The sequence below is a fragment of the Schistocerca cancellata genome, chromosome 3 (genome assembly GCF_023864275.1).
Source record: "Schistocerca cancellata isolate TAMUIC-IGC-003103 chromosome 3, iqSchCanc2.1, whole genome shotgun sequence".
In the NCBI taxonomy this organism is placed as follows: Eukaryota; Metazoa; Arthropoda; class Insecta; order Orthoptera; family Acrididae; genus Schistocerca; species Schistocerca cancellata.
Window position 1 is genome coordinate 481,790,577 of NC_064628.1, and position 20,827 is coordinate 481,811,403.

Sequence of the window (20,827 nt, forward strand, 5' to 3'; positions counted from 1 at the left end):
CGGGGATAGACTACAACCCTGTCTCACTTCTTTTCCAACCATTGCTTCCCTTTCATGCCTCTCGACACTTATAACTGCCATCTAATTTCTATACAAATTGTAAATAGCATTTCGTTCCTTGTATTTGACCCCTGCCACCTTCAGAATTTGAAAGAGAATATTCCAGTCAACACTGTCAAACGCTTTCTCTAAGTCTACAAAGGCTATAAACATAGGTTTGCCTTTCCTTAATCTATCTTCTAAGATAAGTCGTAGTGTTAGTATTGCCTCACGTGTTCCAACATTTCTACGGAATCCAATCTGATCTTCCACGAGGTCAGCTTCTACCAGTTTTTCCATTCGTATGTAAAGAATTCGTGTTAGTATTTTGCAGCTGTGACTTGTTCAACTGATAGTTCGATAATTTTCACACCCACCAACACCTGCACTCTTTGAGATTGGAATTATTATATTCTTCTTGAAGTCTGAGGGTATGTCGCCTGTCGCCAGATGGAGAGTTCTTTCAGGGCTGGCTCTCCCAAGGCTATCAGTAGCTCTACTGGAATGTTGTCAACTCCTGGGGCCTAGTTTCAATTCAGGTCTTTCAGTGCTCTGTCAGACTCGTCACACAGTGTCATATCTCCAGTTTCACCTTCACCTACGTCCTCTTCCATTTCTATAATACTGCCCTGCAGTAATTCGCCCTTGTATAGACCTTCTATATACTCCTTACCCCCTTTTGCTTTCCCTTCTTTGCTTAGAACTGGTTTTCCTTCTGAGCTCATGGTATTCATACAACTGGTTCTCTTTTCTCCAAAGGTCTCTTTAATTTTCCTTCAGGCAGTATCTATCTTACCGCTAGTGATATATGCCTCCATATCCTTACAATTGTCCTCTGGCCATCCCTACTTGGCCATTTTGCACTTCCTGTCAATCTCATTTTTGTGAGGTTTGTATTCCTTTTTGTTTGCTTTATTTACTGCAGTTATAAGAGTTGAGGGGCATAAAAGGGAAGCAGTGGTTGGGAAGGGAGTGAGACAGGGTTGTAGCCTCTCCCCGATGTTATTCAATATGTATATTGAGCAAGCAGTGAAGGAAACAAAAGAAAAATTCGGTGTAGGTATTAAAATCCATGGAGAAGAAATAAAAACTTTGAGGTTCGCTGATGACATTGTAATTCTGTCAGAGACAGCAAAGGACTTGGAAGAGCAGTTGAACGGAATGGATGGTGTCTTGAAGGGAGGATATAAGATGAACATCAACAAAAGCAAAACGAGGATAATGGAATGTAGTCGAATTAAGTCAGGTGATGCTGAGGGAATTAGATTAGGAAATGAGACACTTAAAGTAGTAAAGGAGTTTTGCTATTTGGGGAGCAAAATAACTGATGATGGTCGAAGTAGAGAGGATATAAAATGTAGACTGGCAATGGCAAGGAAAGCGTTTCTGAAGAAGAGAAATTTGTTGACATCGAGTATTGATTTAAGTGTTAGGAAGTCGTTTCTGAAAGTATTTGTATGGAGTGTAGCCATGTATGGAAGTGAAACGTGGACGATAAACAGTTTAGACAAGAAGAAAATAGAAGCTTTCGAAATGTGGTGCTACAGAAGAATGCTGAAGATTAGATGGGTAGATCACATAACTAATGAGGAGGTGTTGAATAGGTTTGGGGAGAAGAGAAGTTTGTGGCACAACTTGACTAGAAGAAGGGATCGGTTGGTAGGGCATGTTCTGAGGCATCAAGGGATCACAAATTTAGTATTGGAGGGCAGCGTGGAGGGTAGAAATCGTAGAGGAAGACCAAGAGATGAATACACCAAGCAGATTCAGAAGGATGTAGGTTGCAGTAGGTACTGGGGGATGAAGAAGCTTGCACAGGATAGAGTAGCATGGAGAGCTGCATCAAAGCAGTCTCAGGACTGAAGACCACAACAACAACATTTACTGCATTTTTATATTTTCTCCTTTCATCAATTAAATGCAATATATCTTCTATTACCCAACGATTTCTACTAGCCCTCGTCTTTTTACCTACTTGATCCTCTGTTGCCTTCACTATTTCATCTCTCAGTGCGACCCATCCTTCTTCTACTGTATTTCTTTCCCCAGTTCTTGTCAATCTTTCTCTAATGCTCCCTCTGAAACTCTCTACAGCCTCTGGTTCTTTCAGTTCATCCAGGTATCATCTCCTTAAATTCCCACCTTTTTGCAGCAGTTTCTTCAGTTTTAGTCTACAGTTCATAACCAATAAATTGGTCAGAGTCCACATCTGCCCCTTGAAATGTCTTACAATGAAAACCTGGTTCCTAAATCTCTGTCTTACCATTATAGAACCTATCTGAAACCTTCGAGTATCTCCAGGCCTCTTCCAAGTATATAGCCTTCTTTCTTGATTCTTTAACCAAGAGTCAGCTATGATCAGGTTATGTTCTGTGCTAAACTCTACCAGGCGGCTTCCTCTTTCATTCCTTACCCCCATTCCATATTCACCTACTACTTTTCATTTTCTTCCTTTTCCTTCTATCTAATTCCAGTCCTCCATGACTATTAAATTTTCGTCTCCTTTTTCTATCTGAATAATTTCTTTTATTTCATCATACATGTCATCAATCTCTTCGTCATCTGCGGAGCTAGTTGGCGTACAGACTTGTACTACAGTGGTAGGCGTGGGCCTCGTGTTTATCTTGGCTACAATAATGCGTTCACTATACTGTTTGTAGTAGCTTACCTGTAATCCTATTTTTTTCTATTCATTACTAAACCTCCTCCTGCATTGCCCCTATTCGATTTTGTATTTACAACCCTGTGTTCACCTGACCAGAAGTCTTGTTCCTCCTGCCACTGAGCTTCATTAACGCCCACTATATCTAACTTTAACCTATCAATTTCCCTTTTAAAACTTTCTAGTCTACCTGCCAGATTAAGAGATCTGACGTTCCACACTCCAATCCGTGGAACGCGTTTCCTTTCTCCTGATAACGACGTCCCACTGAGTAATCCCCGTCTGGAGATCCGAATGGGGGACTATTTTACTTCCGGAATATTTTACTCAAGAGGACGCCATCATCATGTAACCATACATTAAAGCTGCATGTCCTCAGGAAAATTTATGGCTGTAGTTTCCACTTTCTTTCAGCCGTTCGCAGTACCAACACAGCAAGGCCGTTTTGGTGAATGTTATAAGGCCAGATCAGTCAATCATCCAGAATGTTGCCTCTGAAACTACTGAAAAGGCTGCTGCCCCTCTTCAGGAACCACACGTTTGTCTGGCCTCTCAACAGATACCCCTCCGTTGTGGTTGCACCTACGGTACGGCAATCAGTATCGCTGAGGCACGCAAGCCTCCCCACCAACGGCAAGGTCCATGGTTCATTATACATATAGAAATCTACCTACAGTGCAGCCCATTACGAGAAAATACAATTGTAATGGTAATCAATTTTGTCATTTTGTATGCCCAATAATGTTGCCTCCTGTTACGCTCCCAACGTGTGGTAATGATTTGACTTCATTTTTCACTTGTTGCGCAATATTCTGTTTAACATTTCCAACACGGGATCGCGTTTTGGTTACCTCACTGCATATCTGCTCCACACGGCGTGCATAAGCAGCTTGGTTTAGTATAATGGCCTGCACCCTATGTTTACACTTCTGCATTTCCCCATCTTGTCTCTCCAAAAGCTAATCATAGATAACAGTTTTTCCAATGATTTCTTTTTGCACTTCATCTATTTCAGATTCGAACGTCTTAAAACTTTTCATATTCTCTTCGAAGTGCTGCTCTGACCGAGTCGTGAGCACGTTTGTCTTTTTATTTGTAGCCTTACTGGTTTCACCAGTCTTTGCAGAAATATCCATACTAGTCTGTTCTATTTTCTTATCAGTTTCTTCTAGCCTTCTAGCGCTCTCTTCAGATCCCTTGTTGAGGTTTTTCTCTAATCTTTGGTATTAATAAATTTTTAAAGTCTTTTAAAAACTTTTACATAAGAGTACTAAAATACTTGTACTCACATAAATGAAACATTGGAGTCAAATTGCTCCCATCCACCAGTTTCGATTGGAATCCCTGAATCCGCCTGTTTCTATTCAGTGACATACCGCATTTTAGCTGTGTTTTATTCTAACGGACAATAAATGTTGAGTCCAAAGTTCTGAGCTTTTTAGCTATAATTTTTTAGTTACGTGAGTACACAAATTTTAATATCCTTATGCAAAAGATTTTAAATTATTTTCTAAATTTTAAAATAATGTTAGAAAATTATTATATCAGTGGATTAGAAAATTATTACGTCAGTGGATGTCTCAGGGTGGTTCTTCCTTCTTGATTTACTGTTATGCATATGTTCATTTGAAGATGTGGCTCTCAGTGCCCGGAAACCGGTAGTGATCTAAAAATAAAGGACTAAATACCCACGATGATAAATCACAGCTGTGGTTGCCCTATCTGCAAGATTTCCGTTTATGTTATGTACACATCAGACTGAGACATTCATTCTTCCCGTTTGGGTGTATCCTGGATAGTTGACGACTCAGCCTCTGGGCTTCCCATATCTACTGACGAACCGCAGTCCCCTACACTGGAATATTTCGACGTCTCACTGCTGCCTGCTTAATATTTCATCTCTCTGTGGTTATTTTCGCCTCAGCTGCATTGATCTTCATCTGACGTGAACTAAAATATGTCACACGGCCATAAAAGAATATGACTGGTAATCTGCATCACAATAACTCTCTTCTATAGTAAATATAACGGAACAGTAATTCAAATTGTGACGCTCTCTTCAATTCAAAGATGTATTCAGTGCTAAGAGGCACACTGAACTTACATACAATGCAATAGCTCGGGAATGAACTTTTATACGGTAGATTTAATTCTGATGTAGCATTGCATTAACAAATTAGCGTGGGTTACTATGGCAAGACTGGGCAATGACATGTACGTTACTGATTATTGTCAAAGTATTATACCAGTATTATAATTCGCCGTCAGTGTATTCACCGATAACTGTTTGCATCTACAGAACCTGTCAGTGATTTGTGTGTCTTACTGGATACGTGTGTCTTATAGAGGACCTGTCTAGAAACCTTCCTGAAAAACACGTTCTTCCCTTAGATTTAGTATTAAGTGATGGAATCAACCTCTTTCCTAACTAGCGTTCATCGAGAATCTCTCACGCCGGAAAATGGCGCAATTTATTCCTGTTTATAAAAAGGGTAAGAGAACAGAGGAGCATCCATCTGTTGCGGGATCCTAGGGCATATTCTTGATACTATTCTAAACTCGAACTTCATGACGTTCATAGAAGATATTTACTATAATTAGACAAATGATTCAAAAAAGTTATCTGCAGAAAACGTCATCATCTGCAGTGTCACTTCTCATCTGTGCACTTGGGCACTGGAAGGTATTTTGATAGTCTATGAAGAACCTGCGTTTTATGTTCAGATATTTTCTTCACACCCTCCAATATTTTATATTCACTAGAAAAGCAAAACAACATTGAGAGCTTGGAAGCATGATACCTGGAGATTGATATTGCCTTTTTTGTTTGAATGATCGTGCGGGACAATATGGTAAATGTGGGTATATAAGCCAAAACATGCAAAAGAGAAAATATTTTGACTAGTGTATTGCCATGTGTTTAAAAACGGACTCCTGTGTCTGGAACAACTCTTGGGAATAATGTAAGGAGTCAAAAACATAGTCCACTGATGACGCTTTTAAATAACGTGAAACGTTTTTGGTTTAAACAAGATATTTCACATTCGCAAAAGACTGTATAACGCTCATATTTTTCATATATGCATTTTATTGCCTTCTTTCTTCGCTTCTGCTTCATAAAACAAAAAGATCTCAGACGTTTTCATCTTTAATTTGTTGATACCAATACATTTGACCCATAAGTGATGTAAGTACTTTGAACAAGAACGTGCGATGACGGAACGGTCTGCATGAAGCCAAACATTTTCAGTTTGCCATGAAAATTGTGTGGTGACCTTGCAGTTCCTTTTCGCTTACTTTTCTCACAGAGAATGGTAGTGGAAGTTATGCACATTTCATAAGCTGTTCCAATGATTTAATGTATGCATTAACTTGAGTTTCAGCAAACCGGATATTAAACTTTTACCGAAAAATAACAAACTAGGCAAAACTCATACACTATGCGATCAAAAGTATCCTGACACCCCCGAAAACATACGTTTTCATACTAGGTGCATTGTGCTGCCATCTACTGCCAGGCACTCCATATCAGCGACCTCAGCTGTCATTCATTAGACATCATGAGAGAGTAGAATTGGGCGCTCCGCGGAACTCACATAGTTAGGTGACTGGGTGTCACTTGCGTCATACGTCTGTACGCGAGAGTTCCTCTCTCCTAAACATCCCTAGGCCCAATGCTTCCGATGTGACAGTGAAGTGGAAACGTAAAGGGACACGTACAGCACAAAAGCGTACAGGCCGACCTCGTTTGTTGACTGACAAAGACCGTCGACAGTTTAAGAGGGTCGTAATGTGTAACAGGCAGACATCTATCCAGACCATCACACAGGAATTACAAACTGCATCAGGGTCCACTGCAACTACTATGACAGTTAGGCGGGAGGTGAGAAAACTTGGATTTCATGGTCGAGCGGCCGGTAAATGCCAAACGACGCCTCGCTTGTTACAAGGAGCGTAAACATTGGACGTTTGAACAGTGGAAAAACGTTGTGTGGAGTGAAGAATCACGGTACACAATGTGGCGTTCCGATGGCAGGATGTGGGTTTGGCGAATGCCTGGTGAACGTCATCTGCCAGCGTGTGTAGTGCAAACAGTAAAATTCGGAGGGTGCTTGCACCCCTTGTTGTTTTGTGTGGCACTATCACAGCACAGACCTACATTGATGTTTTAGGCACCTTCTTGCTTCCCACTGTTGAAGAGCAATTCGGGGATGGCAATTGCATCTTTCAACACGATCGAGCACCTGTTCATAATGCACGGCTTGTGGCGGAGTGGTTACACGACAGTAAAATCCCTGTAATGGAGTGGCTTGCACAGATTCCTGCCCTGAATCCTACAGAACTCCTTTGGGATGTTTTGGAACGGCGACTTCGTGCCAGGCCGCACCGACCGACATCGATACCTCTCCTCAGTGCAGCACTCCTTGAAGAATGGGCTGCCGTTCCACAAGAAACCTTCCAGCAACTGATTGAACGTATGCCTGCGAGAGTGGAAGCTGTCATCAAGGCTAAGGGTGGGCCAACACCATACTGAATTCCAGCATTACCGGTGGAGGATGCCACGAACTTGTAAGTCATTTTCAGCCAGGTGTCCAGGTACGTTTGATCACATAGTGTATATCCCATCTGAGTTCGAATGTAAGCGAAGAAACAAGAAATGCAGTTTATTGCCATGTAGTCTAGGAACTACATGTTTTATTTCCAGGAATTGATGATGGCTGAGCTTTGTTATATGTAGACCTCAGAAACGGCCATTAAACCATAAAAAGTGTTACGAAAAATTCGGGACTGACACGATTTCTCCAACCATCTTTTCAACTGGATGGAGGAAAATGATGGTTTCATGTATACACTAACCCGTATTGTTCATGTGGAAGGGAAATCCCGTGATGGTGACGAGGTCCCACACTCGGAGGACCGTAGGGAACGATGCGGGAGACTCGCACCGCCGACTAGGCAAGGTCGTAGCGCAGGTGGTTTGCCATTGCCTTCCTCCGACCATAATGGGGATGAATGATGATGATGAAGACAACACAACAACACCCAATCATCTCGAGGCAGAGAAAATCCGTGACCCCGCCGGGAATCCAACCCGGGACCCCGTACTCGGGAAGCGAGACTGCTACCGCAAGATCGCGAGATACGCACGAAATCCGCGATGAGGCCTTGAAAACCAAACATAGTCGACCGACTGCCATGTCGTTCTGAGTTATTCATCATCGAATGCGGTATGGAGGGGCATGGGATCGGCACACGACACTTCCGGCCGTTGTGGACATTACGAATTTGGAGCCGCTCCCTCTCAGTCAGATAACTCCTCAGTTGGCATTACGAGGCTGAGTACATCCCAGTCCAGTCCTCTCATAAAGGAGAAATCCCTGGCAGTAACGGGAATCGAACCTGGACCCCCCGCATGAAAGTCTGTCGCGTTGGCCACAGGGCTACGGAGGAAGACATTGTTCATACTGCCTTTAAAGTTTTCCATGCAGCAGAACCAAATGAACAGCGACGACCATCGGACAAACAAATGAATTTAGCCTCCTACGAAATACAAGACCTAGTGCGATGAAATATAAGGAAAAACATTGTGATAATGACACGTTACTGGTCAATTCGAAATACATACGAAGTAAATATCTCATTCATATCATGTTTCAAGGAACCTATTTCTTTCGATTGTTTGTCATTCTGACAGGCCTGTTCTCGCGGCTGATTATCCAGAGCGGTAACTTCATCGTGACCTCAGCTCCCCTGGAAGCGGCTCGTAGGAACGCCTTCAGACTGGGGGCTGCCCTCGGCTTCGAGACGGATGTCTCCCAGCAGCTGGTGGACTTCCTGCGCTCTGTCAACGCTACAGACCTGCTGGTGAACAGCTCACTCATACTGACAGGCGAGGTTTGTTGTATGATTTTGGCAGTCATAGCATCTTCTAATGCAGCATTTTCGGCAAATCCACATTCACATAATGACTAACGAGATTAATGTTCTGAAGTATATGTAAATTATATGTTTAATTTGGATAACTCCAGCAGCAGAGCACAGTATCCTTATCATATGTATGTATGTATGCGTCGGTTCCAGCAGCATACTGCAGGATCGCCTGGAACAATTTCACGCAAATTTGTAACACATATGATTGACTATCAGTAAAAATACGCTGTTGGGGTAAAACTACCGTTGCATCCTTATCGATGGTGTAGGATATCGAGGGGAAGATACGTAAAAGTAATCGTACACGAACTGACGTGTGACGAATCCATGGTTTTCAATGGTGCTCATCTGACTGGTGGAATTTCTATGGCATTTCACTCCTAGGTGTTAGGCGGGAGTGGGGGAGGTTGGAATTTGGGGTCTGACGAGTTGACGCAAGGTAGTCTAAAACGGCGAATATCCGTGTCACATCCATAGTATTCATTGTTGCCTGGCTGAGTGGTAACAGTTCTGTAGCCAACTGGCTCATGGCGGAGGTGTAGTGTCGGATTGGGATGGGGGTCACGTCTAAACCATAAGTTTGGAATGTGTGGAACAGTTTAAACTGAAAGTGGTTCTCATATCGATGAGCTTATGTCTGGATGTAAATCTGGGATAAGAAATGCATAGCATCCCTGCGTGTAGAAGTGGGTATGATAAGTTGTTATAGAGAGAAGGAATATGAATGATATGTGTTTGTTTCATATCCAAAAGTTTTTGTGGTCATTCGTTCATTGGTGCCGTTCCCTACACATTTCACCTCTCCTGTGGAGGAGGAGGACGTGAGAGTGGCTGGAGTGGCAGAATTAGAATTAGGGTGAAATAAAAATAATCAATTAGCAGAATATACACTTAGGTGACAAAAGTCATGGGACACCTCATAATATCGTGTCGGACGTCCTACTGCCCGGCGAGTGCAGCAACTCGACATGTTGTGGACTCAACAAGTCGTTGGAAGTCCCCTGCAGAAACATTGAGCCAACCAATGTGCCTCTACAGCCGACCACAACTGCGGAAGCGTTACCGCTGCAGGATTTGTGCACGAACTGATCCCTCGATTATGTCCCATAAATGTTCGTTGGGATTCATGCAAGGCGCTCTAGAATTGCCCACAATGTTCTTCAAACCAATCACGAACAGCTGTTGACCAGTGGCATGTTTGGGAACATGAAGTGCATGAATGGCTGCAAATGGTCTCCAAGCAGCCGAACATAATCATTTCCAGTCACTTGGACCAGAGGACCCATTTCATTTGATATAAACACAGCCAACTCTATTACGGAGGAACCACCAGCTTGCACAATGCCTTGTTGACAACTTGGCGTCGTGGGCTCTGCGCCACCGCCACACTCGAACCCTAAGATCAGCTCTTACCGGCTGAAAGCGGGACTCATCTGACCGGGTCACGATTTTCTCGTCGCCTAGGGTCCAACCGATATGTTCACGAGCCCGGGAGAGGCGCAGGGGCGATAATGTGCTGCTAGCAATGGCACTCACGTCGGTCGTCCGGTGCCATAGCCCACTAACGACAAATTTCGCCACATTAACACATACGTTCGTCGCACGTCCCACATTGATTTCTGCAGTTATTTCACGAGGTGTTGCTTGTATGTTAGCACTGACAACTGTATGCAAAAGCTACTGCTCTCCGTTCGGTAAACGAAGGCTGTCGGCCACTGCCTTGTCAGTGGTGAGAGGTTACGACTGAAATGCGATATTCTCGGCACGGTATTGACACTGTGGATCTCGGAATATTGAATTCCCTAACGATTTCCGAAATGGAATGTAGCATGCTTCTACCCTCAACTGCCATTCTGCGTTCAGAGTCTGCTAATTTCCGTCGTGAGAGCATCATCAAGTCGGAAGGCTTTTCACGTGAATCACTTGAGTATAAATTGCACCGCCTTTTTATACCTTGTGTACGTGATACTTCCGCAATCTGTATATGTGCTATCCCTTGACTTCGTCACTTCATTGTGTGTAGTGGAAACGTACATATCATTCGACGACCTCCGCTTGCTGACACTTGGCGGTTCAGGCCCTTATCTAACGTGTAAACTCACATTGGGCTGTTTGAGAGCTGAACAGGTGACACTGTGGAGCTTAAGAGGACGACAGTATTTAGCGGCAGAGGGATAGCACGTTCCATCTCTGAAACTGAATATACATTTAGCATCGTGATGCTCATAGAGCGAAATGGGATCTACAAGACGAGCAAATGGTCTGCCCATATACTTGATTTTATTTCAAATTAATTATAATAGTCTATATAGTAAGGCACATTTATTAAAAAGTGACCAGTTCTGATCATCACATGATCATCTTCAGACCTACAATTATAATATTATTCGGGACACAAATCTGACGGATACATCAAAATAAAGACGTAAATTAAAGGAAACTTGTTACATTAAAATAACTTAAAATTACAAAACGTAGTTATAACAATACTGAGGGATTAATTTGTGAAAGATAAAGGTATAATTTGGTAACATACCCAGTCCTCAGTTCCCAGTGGAGTACGACGTACGCCCAGTCATGTATCCCTAATTCTTTTGACCAGTGCACCAATTTCTTGCAGTCTTTGCTGTAGTCAAACGAAAATGGTATGTGAGTCATAATTAGAATGGTGACTGACTCTTCCCAATTGATGTGCATACCTTGAAGTGCGAAATTTAAAAGTGATCCGATCTTCAAACTAATTTTGTATTCAAACGTTACATTAATGTGCACGGTTTCTAATTATAACTTTCTCTATTAAGTCTGCTCTATAACGGCTAGAAGCCTGTAACAGAAATCCTGTGTAAGTATATCCACTCGTGGTAGCAAATATAATGCAAGGTTTTCATGAGATTGGCAATAAAGAGCCCGGTGGACAGATATTTTGTTGATGTACTGTTTACAATGTGGAAGTAACAAATGTAACTTTCACGAGAACAAGTTTTTGGTTTCAGGAGAAGCTGCTGTACTCGTATGCTCTCTGGTCACCGCATATCGAAGCAGAGCATGAGGGTGCTTTCATCTCGGAACCTCCAATCCAGCCGCTCATCGATGGCCGTTTCCTGCGAGTGCCCATCATGACAGGCGTCACTTCCGGTGAAAATAGTACGTATCTACAAATTATACACCAGAGAAGTGTAACACATCCCTAAAACGATGTAATAATATTAGTATAAACTTCTGGGACATACCGTAATAACCGACAAAATATTAATAGTTTCAGTTTAATCTACTATGTAATTATAACTACAGGTTAAGGAGGCATACAGATGTAATCTCACGTTGCCAAATAAATGAGTAAATGTAAATGCGTCCTATTTCGGCTATAATGGTACATGGTGCTGGTTCAGCCCACCCTGCTCTTTTCTTGCGGCCTAGCCCGCACGGTACAGAGGGTCACCGGACGGTTTGAATCTCGCTAGCGAGTGATACGACGTCAATCCGAACTCTGTCTCAGTGTGCTCCTAGATTCGACATGTGAGTCGTCGCCGCTGCCCACCTGTCACTGTTGTCGGGTACAAGTGGACTTTGACTCGCTCAGAAAGGAGAGCGAGTACACGAGTTCGCAAGTACGGGGCGTTCAAAAAGTTTCTCCGCAGTGCCGTATGATAGCCGCGCGTGCCGTATGCTGCAGTGAATATACCGAAATGAAACTCAGTGAAATACAAGTTATTAATTCATGGAATATTCATTTTTAGTTGGAAGTTTTCACATTATATGTTGAAAGTGTCCCCCCTGTTGTTGGATACACAATTCAATTCGTCTAATCATGTTTCCAAACACAAGCTGTAACATTTCTTCTGTAACAAATGGTTCAAATGGCTCTGAGCACTATGGGACTCAATTTCGGAGGTCATTAGTCCCCTAGAACTTAGAAATAGTTAAACCTAACTAACCTAAGGACATCACACACATCCATGTCCGAGGCAGGATTCGAACCTGCAACCGTAGCGGTCTCGCGGTTCCAGACTGCAGCGCCTAGAACCGCACGGCCACTTCGGCCGGCTCTTCTGTAACAGAGGCAGTGAAAGTGGAGATTGCAGTTTTCAATCCATCGATGGATTTGGACGGTTTTTATGGACAGTTGGTTTCGCTGCACCCCAGAAGAAAAAGTCAGGTGGTGTCAGGTCAGGCGATCGTGGAGGCCAAAGTCCCTGTGAAATTATGCGATCACCAAAAACAGAAGCAAGCAGTGACACTGAAACGCGAGCTGTATGGGTGGTTGCACCATCTTGTTGAAAATAACCGTTCAGTATTTCACTCAACACAAGTTCTCCTATGAATGGGTACAGAATATCATTGCAGTATTGTTGTGCGCTTATTGTTTCGTTGAAAAATATGGGACCCACAATCCGACGTCTTGAAATTGCAATCCAAACTCCTATTTTCACGGAATGAAGTGGTTCCTCACGAATACACAGTGGATTTGCAGTACTCCACATTCGAGATTCTTGCGGGTTCATGTACCCGGATAAATTAAACCACGCCTCATCAGTGAAAAACGTTTCATTAAGAATATCCCTTCCATTTTGTTGAACGAAATTTTTGAATCATTGACAATAATGCAGTCTCTTGCCATGATCAGTGCTTCTCAGTTCTTGCACGACAGTCACTTTGTATGGGAAAAGTTCTAATTTTTTCCTTGAGCTGTGTGGGCCGTTCCGACACTAACATCGATTTGCTTACTGACTTGTTCGGAATCATGGACATTTTTCGGAAATATCGAGTAGTTTATCCTCAGACAAAACGCTAGGACTAACACTTCTCAGTGCATCTGTCACTGAACCCGTACTTCGAAATTTGTTAGTCAAATCTCGTACAGTATCACGATGTGGGAGTGTTGCCTCCGGGAAAACTGAATTAAATGTTTGACGAACTGTATTTACCACCAGATTTGAACACTTGTTCGACTAAGAACACACGTTGTTCAATGGTTAGCATTTTAACAGTGACAAAAACGAAACAAACGAACAGAGGAACTAAACTTAAACGTTCACGTCAACACGTAACGACACACACCAACGATACTACTGACGCTGGCTGACATAAACGAAACAGTGGAATGTTGTGAGAGTCCACTTGAAGGGAAGTAACCCAGGCAGGCGAACAATCATACGGCACGCGCGGCTAAATCATACGGCACTGCGGAGAGACTTTATGAACACCCCGTATAACCGCGAACTCGTGGCATTGCCGCTACATACACAACTTTTTTCTGAAAGAAATTTCCGTCAGTAGTATGTAGATTATGATCATTTATTTCACAGAATCATGATTTTTGGCTTTATATCCATTTGCAAGAGCAAGTTTCAGTGTCCAACCTGTCCAGATGACATAAGCACCCATTAGGGCTGACGATCATTGTGTACCAATATAATGACTGATCAGTTAGAAGCGATACCGGGTGTTACAAAAAAGTACGGCCAAACTTTCAGGAAACATTCCTCTCACACAAATAAAGAAAAGATGTTATGTGGACATGTGTTCGGAAACGCTTAATTTTCATGTTAGAGCTGATTTTAGTTTGTTCTTCCACCTACGCTCAATTGAGCACGTTATCATGATTTCATACGGGATACTCTACCTGTGCTGCTAGAACATGTGCCTTTACAAGTATAACACAACATGTGGTTCATGCACGATGGAGCTCCTGCACATTTCAGTCGAAGTGTTCGTACGCTTCTCGTTGACCGATGGATTGGTAGAGGCGGACCAATTTCATGGTCTCCACGCTCTCCTGACCAGAACCCTCTTGACTTTCATTTATGGGGACATTTGAAAGCTCTTGTCTACGCAACCCCGGTACCAAATGTAGAGACTCTTCGTGCTCGTATTGTGGACGGCTGTGATACAATACGCCATTCTCCAGGGCTGCATCAGCGCATCAGGGATTCCATGCGACGGAGGGTGGATGCATGTATGTATCCTCGCTAACGGAGGACGTTTTGAACATTTCCTATAACAAAGTGTTTGAAGTCACGCTGGTACGTTCTGTTGCTGTGTGTTTCCATTCCATGATTAATGTGATTTCAAGAGAAGTAATAAAATGAGCTGTAACATGAAAAGTAAGCGTTTCCGGACACATGTCCACATCACATATTTTCTTTCTTTGTGTGTGAGGAATGTTTTCTGAAAGTTTGGCCGTACCTTTTTGTAACACCCTATATATATATATATATATATATATATATATATATATATATATATATATATATATATAGTGTGTATGTGTGAATATTTCCTTACCTATTCCAGACATCACTCCCCTAATGGAACACATTTGGAACTACGTACATTGCATCAACCAAGTTTCGTCTTACCACTGTACAGTGTAACAAAGAACAGCTTCGTTAGGCCATCTGATCCCGATAATTGGTCTTAACGCCTTGTCAATGCTACTTCATAGCAGCAAAATCGTTTACTCATCTTCCATGCTAGTGGTAGGTCACGACTAGCCTTGAACTCCAACATGCTTCAGTAAAAGAGAAAAAGTCGAGCATGAAGCGACCGCAGTGCCACAATTACCAGACACGTCATACTCGTGGAACTAGAGTGGGAACAAAGGAAGCCTGTTTGCACTACTGTAACAGTAGCGCCTTGATTTGTAAAGTATACCACCCACAACATTAGGACTCTCTCCGTTTCTGATCTCTAGTGCTGACCCCTCACCTCTACATACTGTATCCAATGACGCCACTGGTGAAGGACGACACGGCGGTCGTTCGGTACCGAAGGCACTCGCCAGTGTCTGTAGACAGAGGCTCAATAAATAATCAGATTCTGGAACGGAAAAAATAAAAAAAATAGTGTACTAGGGTCTACTGCAACTAAAGAACATTGTAAAGGTGGCAGACCGAAAAATATACTGATCTATACATAGCAACGCTTTGCGTTAATTTTGTTAACAACAGCCGCTCATACAGTTGCGGGTGACATGCTGTAAGCCAAAGAAACGGCAATGAAACACAGGAAATATGCCGGAAGAATGTCAACAAACGTAGAAATTACGTTGTGACTTAAAAGTAAATTAGGTATTATAAAACTGTGCAAACAAATATCTGGAACCAGACAGAACACGTATAATAACTGAGACGCAGGGCAGAACAGGTGATTAGGATAGTGGAAAGGGCCAAATACTGTGTCGGTCAGGTTCACTCAAAATTGTAATTTATCGTAATTTAATAACAGCTTAAAACCAAAACGGCACATAGCCGAACCCTTAGAACTATGAGTTTCCAAAAGGCAATTATTTCACGGCTGAAGGCCTCCAACAAGAAATCTTAAAAATCAACAAAATGAAAATGCAGTTGCAATAGCAAATAAAATAATTAAAATATACATGGTATCACAGCTAGGCTGGAAAATCTCAAGGCAAAAGTAGATAGAAGAAGCATATGCAAGGTGCAATACAGCGCCTGAGAGCCACAATTAAATTTGAAAATATATTACCAAAATCTTTCAAGGCAGAAGGCCGCAATGTTTTTGTTTAAAGGGTATTTTCAAGAATAAGGTTTTAAGCGGCTTAAGGCCCACAATTGATTTTCCAAAATTCAAAATACATGAAGTCCAGTAAAAACAAGAATTTTTTAAATCATTCGCTATGATGGATTATAAACAGGCAATTAAACACCGGTGAGAAGGACAATAAAGAAAACGGCACTCAGAAGCCACCAGGGAGGTCGGTCTGCCCTCGTTCACTTAGGTGAGACAGATGGTGAGCCCAACTACACTTGATTCGTCGGAATCCAACCAGGGGACAGCCACGGACCGACCGACATAACGACTTGCTTGCCACCAATCGATACATGAGAACTCTAACACAAGAAGTTATCCACAATGAAATATGTATAAGTTGTCAAAACTAGACACCATGTTGGACAGCGGCAACAGGTAAGGAAAGGACACTGCCTGAATTTTCGTCAGTGGCCAGGACAGGTAACCAGAACACTAACGGTCACAAATAGAAAATTCCGCTGGTGCACTTGAATTGTAGTCAACCAATGTAGTTAATTGAACCGCATGGCGGCTATATTTCAGCAATAGAAATACTCGATGTTGCTCACAGGAAAACCTCCCCAACAGCGAACCACCGAAACGAACCACAAAACATGAATGGACGTGGCTTGTGTAGTTGAAACAACTACTCAACTTTGACGTCCTGGGTTGGTGAACCACGAAGCTCGTAACGATCGGACAGCTCCACACACGCTCCGCCACTGCGCAGGACCGCCAGCGGAACCAGCCGGATATGCACCGCTCGGATATAACTTCCTGGTCCGCAGCAACCGACCGACTCCCGCAGAATACCGAAAATATTTGAAATAGTCGTCAGTGCAAATAAGGCCAACTACACACACAACACTTGCACGAAGACCTGAGCGATAGCCAACAGTAACTAAGCACACACGAAAACCAATCGGGAGTCGATGCGCACGCACGCACGCACGCACGCACGCACACACACACACACACACACATACACACACACAAAGCCGACTCATGAACGATCGGCGAGCCAAAATGCGTCTTCCAGCTCAATAACGTTTTGCAATATTTGTAACGATGCTAATTTTACATGTTTTCAAATAAAGAAAAACCGACTGATTATGGCGATATTGTCGAAGAAAACAGTTTCGGAAAGAACATTAAACAATAGAGTTTTGAATCAAGAAGGACCCACAATCCCATATTGTTCTTTTTCAAACATAGACCAAACGGAAGAGTCTCAAGATACAAATTAGCTTCCATTTTTAACAAAGCCTCTTCAATGAATGCCGCAGCGATAATGCGAGGGCTGCAATTCCCGATAATGTGCACCACGTGCGCCACAGCAACTAGAGTTAACAAGGGTATCACTTTCGAAGTTGGCACGCGTCAAGCCAGGAAATACAAGTTTGCACAACTTTCTCTTAAGTAAATTACAGTGTGTACTGGCAGCTGAAATTTGTGTTATGTATTTCTAGTGGCGTTAACTATGAGTGCTAAAAAACGTTGCTGACGATTGCGACATGACAGTTCAAATGCGTGTGAATTCCTAAGGGACCTAACTACTGAGGTCATCGGTCTCTAGACGAACACACTACTTATACCAACTTATGCTAAGAACAACACACACACACACACACACACAGGAATTGAATCTCCGGTGGGAGGGGCCGCACAATCCGTGACATGACGCCTCTAACCACGCGGCCACTCCTCGCGGCGACTTGAGAGTTGAGATCACTCCCTTGTCAGCTCGCCAGCTAGACGGCTCAGGAGGGCTAGCAGGTCGCCCTTAACAACCCGGCTATGAGACACGGGCAGAGTGTGCGGAAACCTGCATCGTGCACGAATCTAGTTTCGCTACTTACTGCTGTATGTTTTTGTTCAGATTTTGGGATACTTAACGATACCGATAAGATCAACACTCTCAACAACCAGTTCGTGGAGTCGGTGGGGCCCTGTCTGCACCTGTCAACAGTAGAGGAACAACAAGCTGCAGCAGCCAAAGTGAGGGAGTTCTACTTCAGCAAAGACACTATCTCTGCAGATAATCCTGACGCTCTGGTGTATGTGAGTAATTGTTACGTCTACTAGCGTGCAGTGGAAGAACTAAAGAATTAATGATCACGAATGGCTGAACTTCTGCACCATTCCTCACATTGTCAATTGAGCATTCTTTATGGGCGGCAAGCCGTCACTATTATTTACTAACAGAGAAATACAATGTTAATTCATGTTTGTGAAAAGATCTTCTATCAGAGCAGTCAAATGAGAATTGACCACAAACGACAACAGGACCTTGGAATGGTTCCATTGAAAAGTAATGATCAGACATGTTAAGGCATTATCCCACTAGGAGACGGGACGTTCAATGCTTGTTTCGTTAAACGCGGTCGGCAGCTTATGGATTCACAACCACAACCAGTCTTGCACTTCCTCATGCGACTGAAATCGACGTCCACGCATGTCCTTCTTCCTTCTTCATGGTGCCACTGATATGAAAATCGCATTGTGAAAGATCTGGTCCGTACAGAGGACGTTGTAGTGTTTCACAACCAAATCGTCAAAGAGTAGCCTTTGTCTGACGGGCAGTGTGCTTGCGTGGAAGCGCTCGTCCGTATGTGTGTGAGTGTGTGTGTGTGAGTGTGTGTGTGTGTGTGTGTTTGGAGGGACGTGGGCGTCACCATGTAACATGATACTTCCTCTGCTTGTCGACTTCCTCGAGCATGGAACCACAATCAGAGCACAGTTTTATGAAGCCACTTTGCAGAAAATGTGACTCGCCGTAATGTCAAAACGTCCAGGAATGCTGTCGGACGGAATCATCCTGATGTACGATAACGCTCGCCCCCACACTGACAATCGGGTGAAGACTACGTTTCAACGATTTGGCTGGGAAACACTGCATTATCCTACGTACAGCCCGGATCTTTCACCGTGTGATTTGCACATCTTTGGCGACCTGAAGAAAGATACACGTGGACGTCGGTTCCAGTCGGTCGAAGAAGTGCAGGAGTGGGTGCGGTTGTGGACCCGCCAGCGTCCGACCGCGTTTAACGAAACAGGCATTGATCGCCCCGTCTCTCAGTCGTCTAAATGTCTTAACAGGTGTGGTGATTACGTTTCAATGGAACCATTCCGTGGTCCTGTTGTGGCGAGTGCATGGTTTTCATTTGACGGCCTCTCTTATTTATCATGTCACCTGGTGATGTCTCGATTCTCAACATAGTACATTCAAGTTAAAACAGTTTTTATATAGCTAATAGAACATGATTTCTATTAGCATATTCTGACGTAATGTATCCTCTCTGATAACAGGTCTAATCAATAAGCTTACTGGTTCAAAAGATGACCCATATTCGGGAGTACCGAGATTCAAGCCCGTATTCGTCGCTATGGTTTCGGTTTTCCGTAACTCCTCTTACATACTTCTGGCACGTGACTGAGTATTCTCCTAATAGAACCGCGGCAAGTCATTACATTATTATAGTCGACATCGAAACCAAAGCAAAGCGAACAATTATATTTTTTATATGAACATATCCGAAAGAACATATACCATCTTAATATAGATAAGACTTACCGGCCAATGATCTTCAGTGTGGATGCACTCACATTGCTCAAACTCTAATGGGAATCGGTAGATTGACTTCCGCAAGTCGCATTCGGGAGGACGACGGTTCAATCCCGCGTCCGGCCATCCTGATTTAGGTTTTCCGTGATTTCCCTAAATCGCTCCAGGCAAAAGCCGGGATGGTTCCCTTGAAAGGGCACGGCCGACTTCCTTCCCCGTCCTTCCCTAATCCGATGAGACCCATGAGCTCGCTGTTTGGTCTCTTCCCTCAAACAACCAACCCAACCCAATTTCCGCAAGTAATGACTGTAGTGGGCAGGGGCACTATAAATGTAGTGTGTGGACAGTAAGTTGGAAATGTGGGTCTCAGAGGGAGAGTGCGAGAGATAATTCCCTGCAGTCGCACTATCCTCTGTGTCCTCGATGGGTCAGTCGGGCGGAGCATGTGCCATGTAAGCAGGAGATCCCGAGTTCAAGTCCCAGTCGGGCACACATTTTTGCTGTCCCCGTGGATTTCATTGCAATTTCACTTTATTTTCTAGTGTTAAAGCAAGTAAAGTAGCGTAGCAATATGAAATTGACCATGTAGCTGAGTAAATTATACATACATGTTGCTCCAATCCCACTGTACTGACTATAGTCTTGGGGGTCAGCTGACAGGCAAATGACGGAACTGGAAATCCCCGCCTAGGTATTCCCAATTGGAATCCCCTCATCTCCACTAACAGCTCGCCAGGTATTTTGTTGATAAAAAATATGTTCTACAATGGGCTGGATTTTAGCATCCGACCATGGGATGGACAATGAAAAATATTTAAGAAATCTACATAGTAGAAAGGGTGTCGTAAAAATAATAAAGTATGCTGAGGCATTCTTTTGTCACTAACAGTTTGCCAAATGAACTTTCACTCTGCGGCGGGATGTGTGCTGAATTGGAACTTCCTGGCAGATTAAAACTGTGTGACGGACCGGGAGTCGAGCCTAGGACCTTTGCATTTCGCGGGCAAGTCTGCCGACTGAGCTACACTAGTACGACTGACAACCAGCCTATGTTTCGAATGTAGGGGAGAAGTACAGGCAGAAGTGAAGCTGTGGGG

General features: G+C 43.2%; 1 protein-coding gene across 1 annotated transcript in view; it reads left to right on the forward strand.

Annotated features, from left to right (window-relative positions):
• LOC126176373 (venom carboxylesterase-6-like) overlaps nt 1-18,250 on the forward strand; it is a 38,053-nt gene extending 19,803 nt beyond the window's left edge. The window contains exons 3-5 of the mRNA XM_049923529.1: nt 8,397-8,596; nt 11,626-11,776; nt 18,045-18,250. Of these exons, the coding sequence (XP_049779486.1) occupies nt 8,397-8,596; nt 11,626-11,776; nt 18,045-18,250 (557 nt within the window). The remainder of the gene's footprint in view (nt 1-8,396; nt 8,597-11,625; nt 11,777-18,044) is intronic.
• The last annotated feature ends 2,577 nt before the right edge of the window (nt 18,251-20,827 follow it).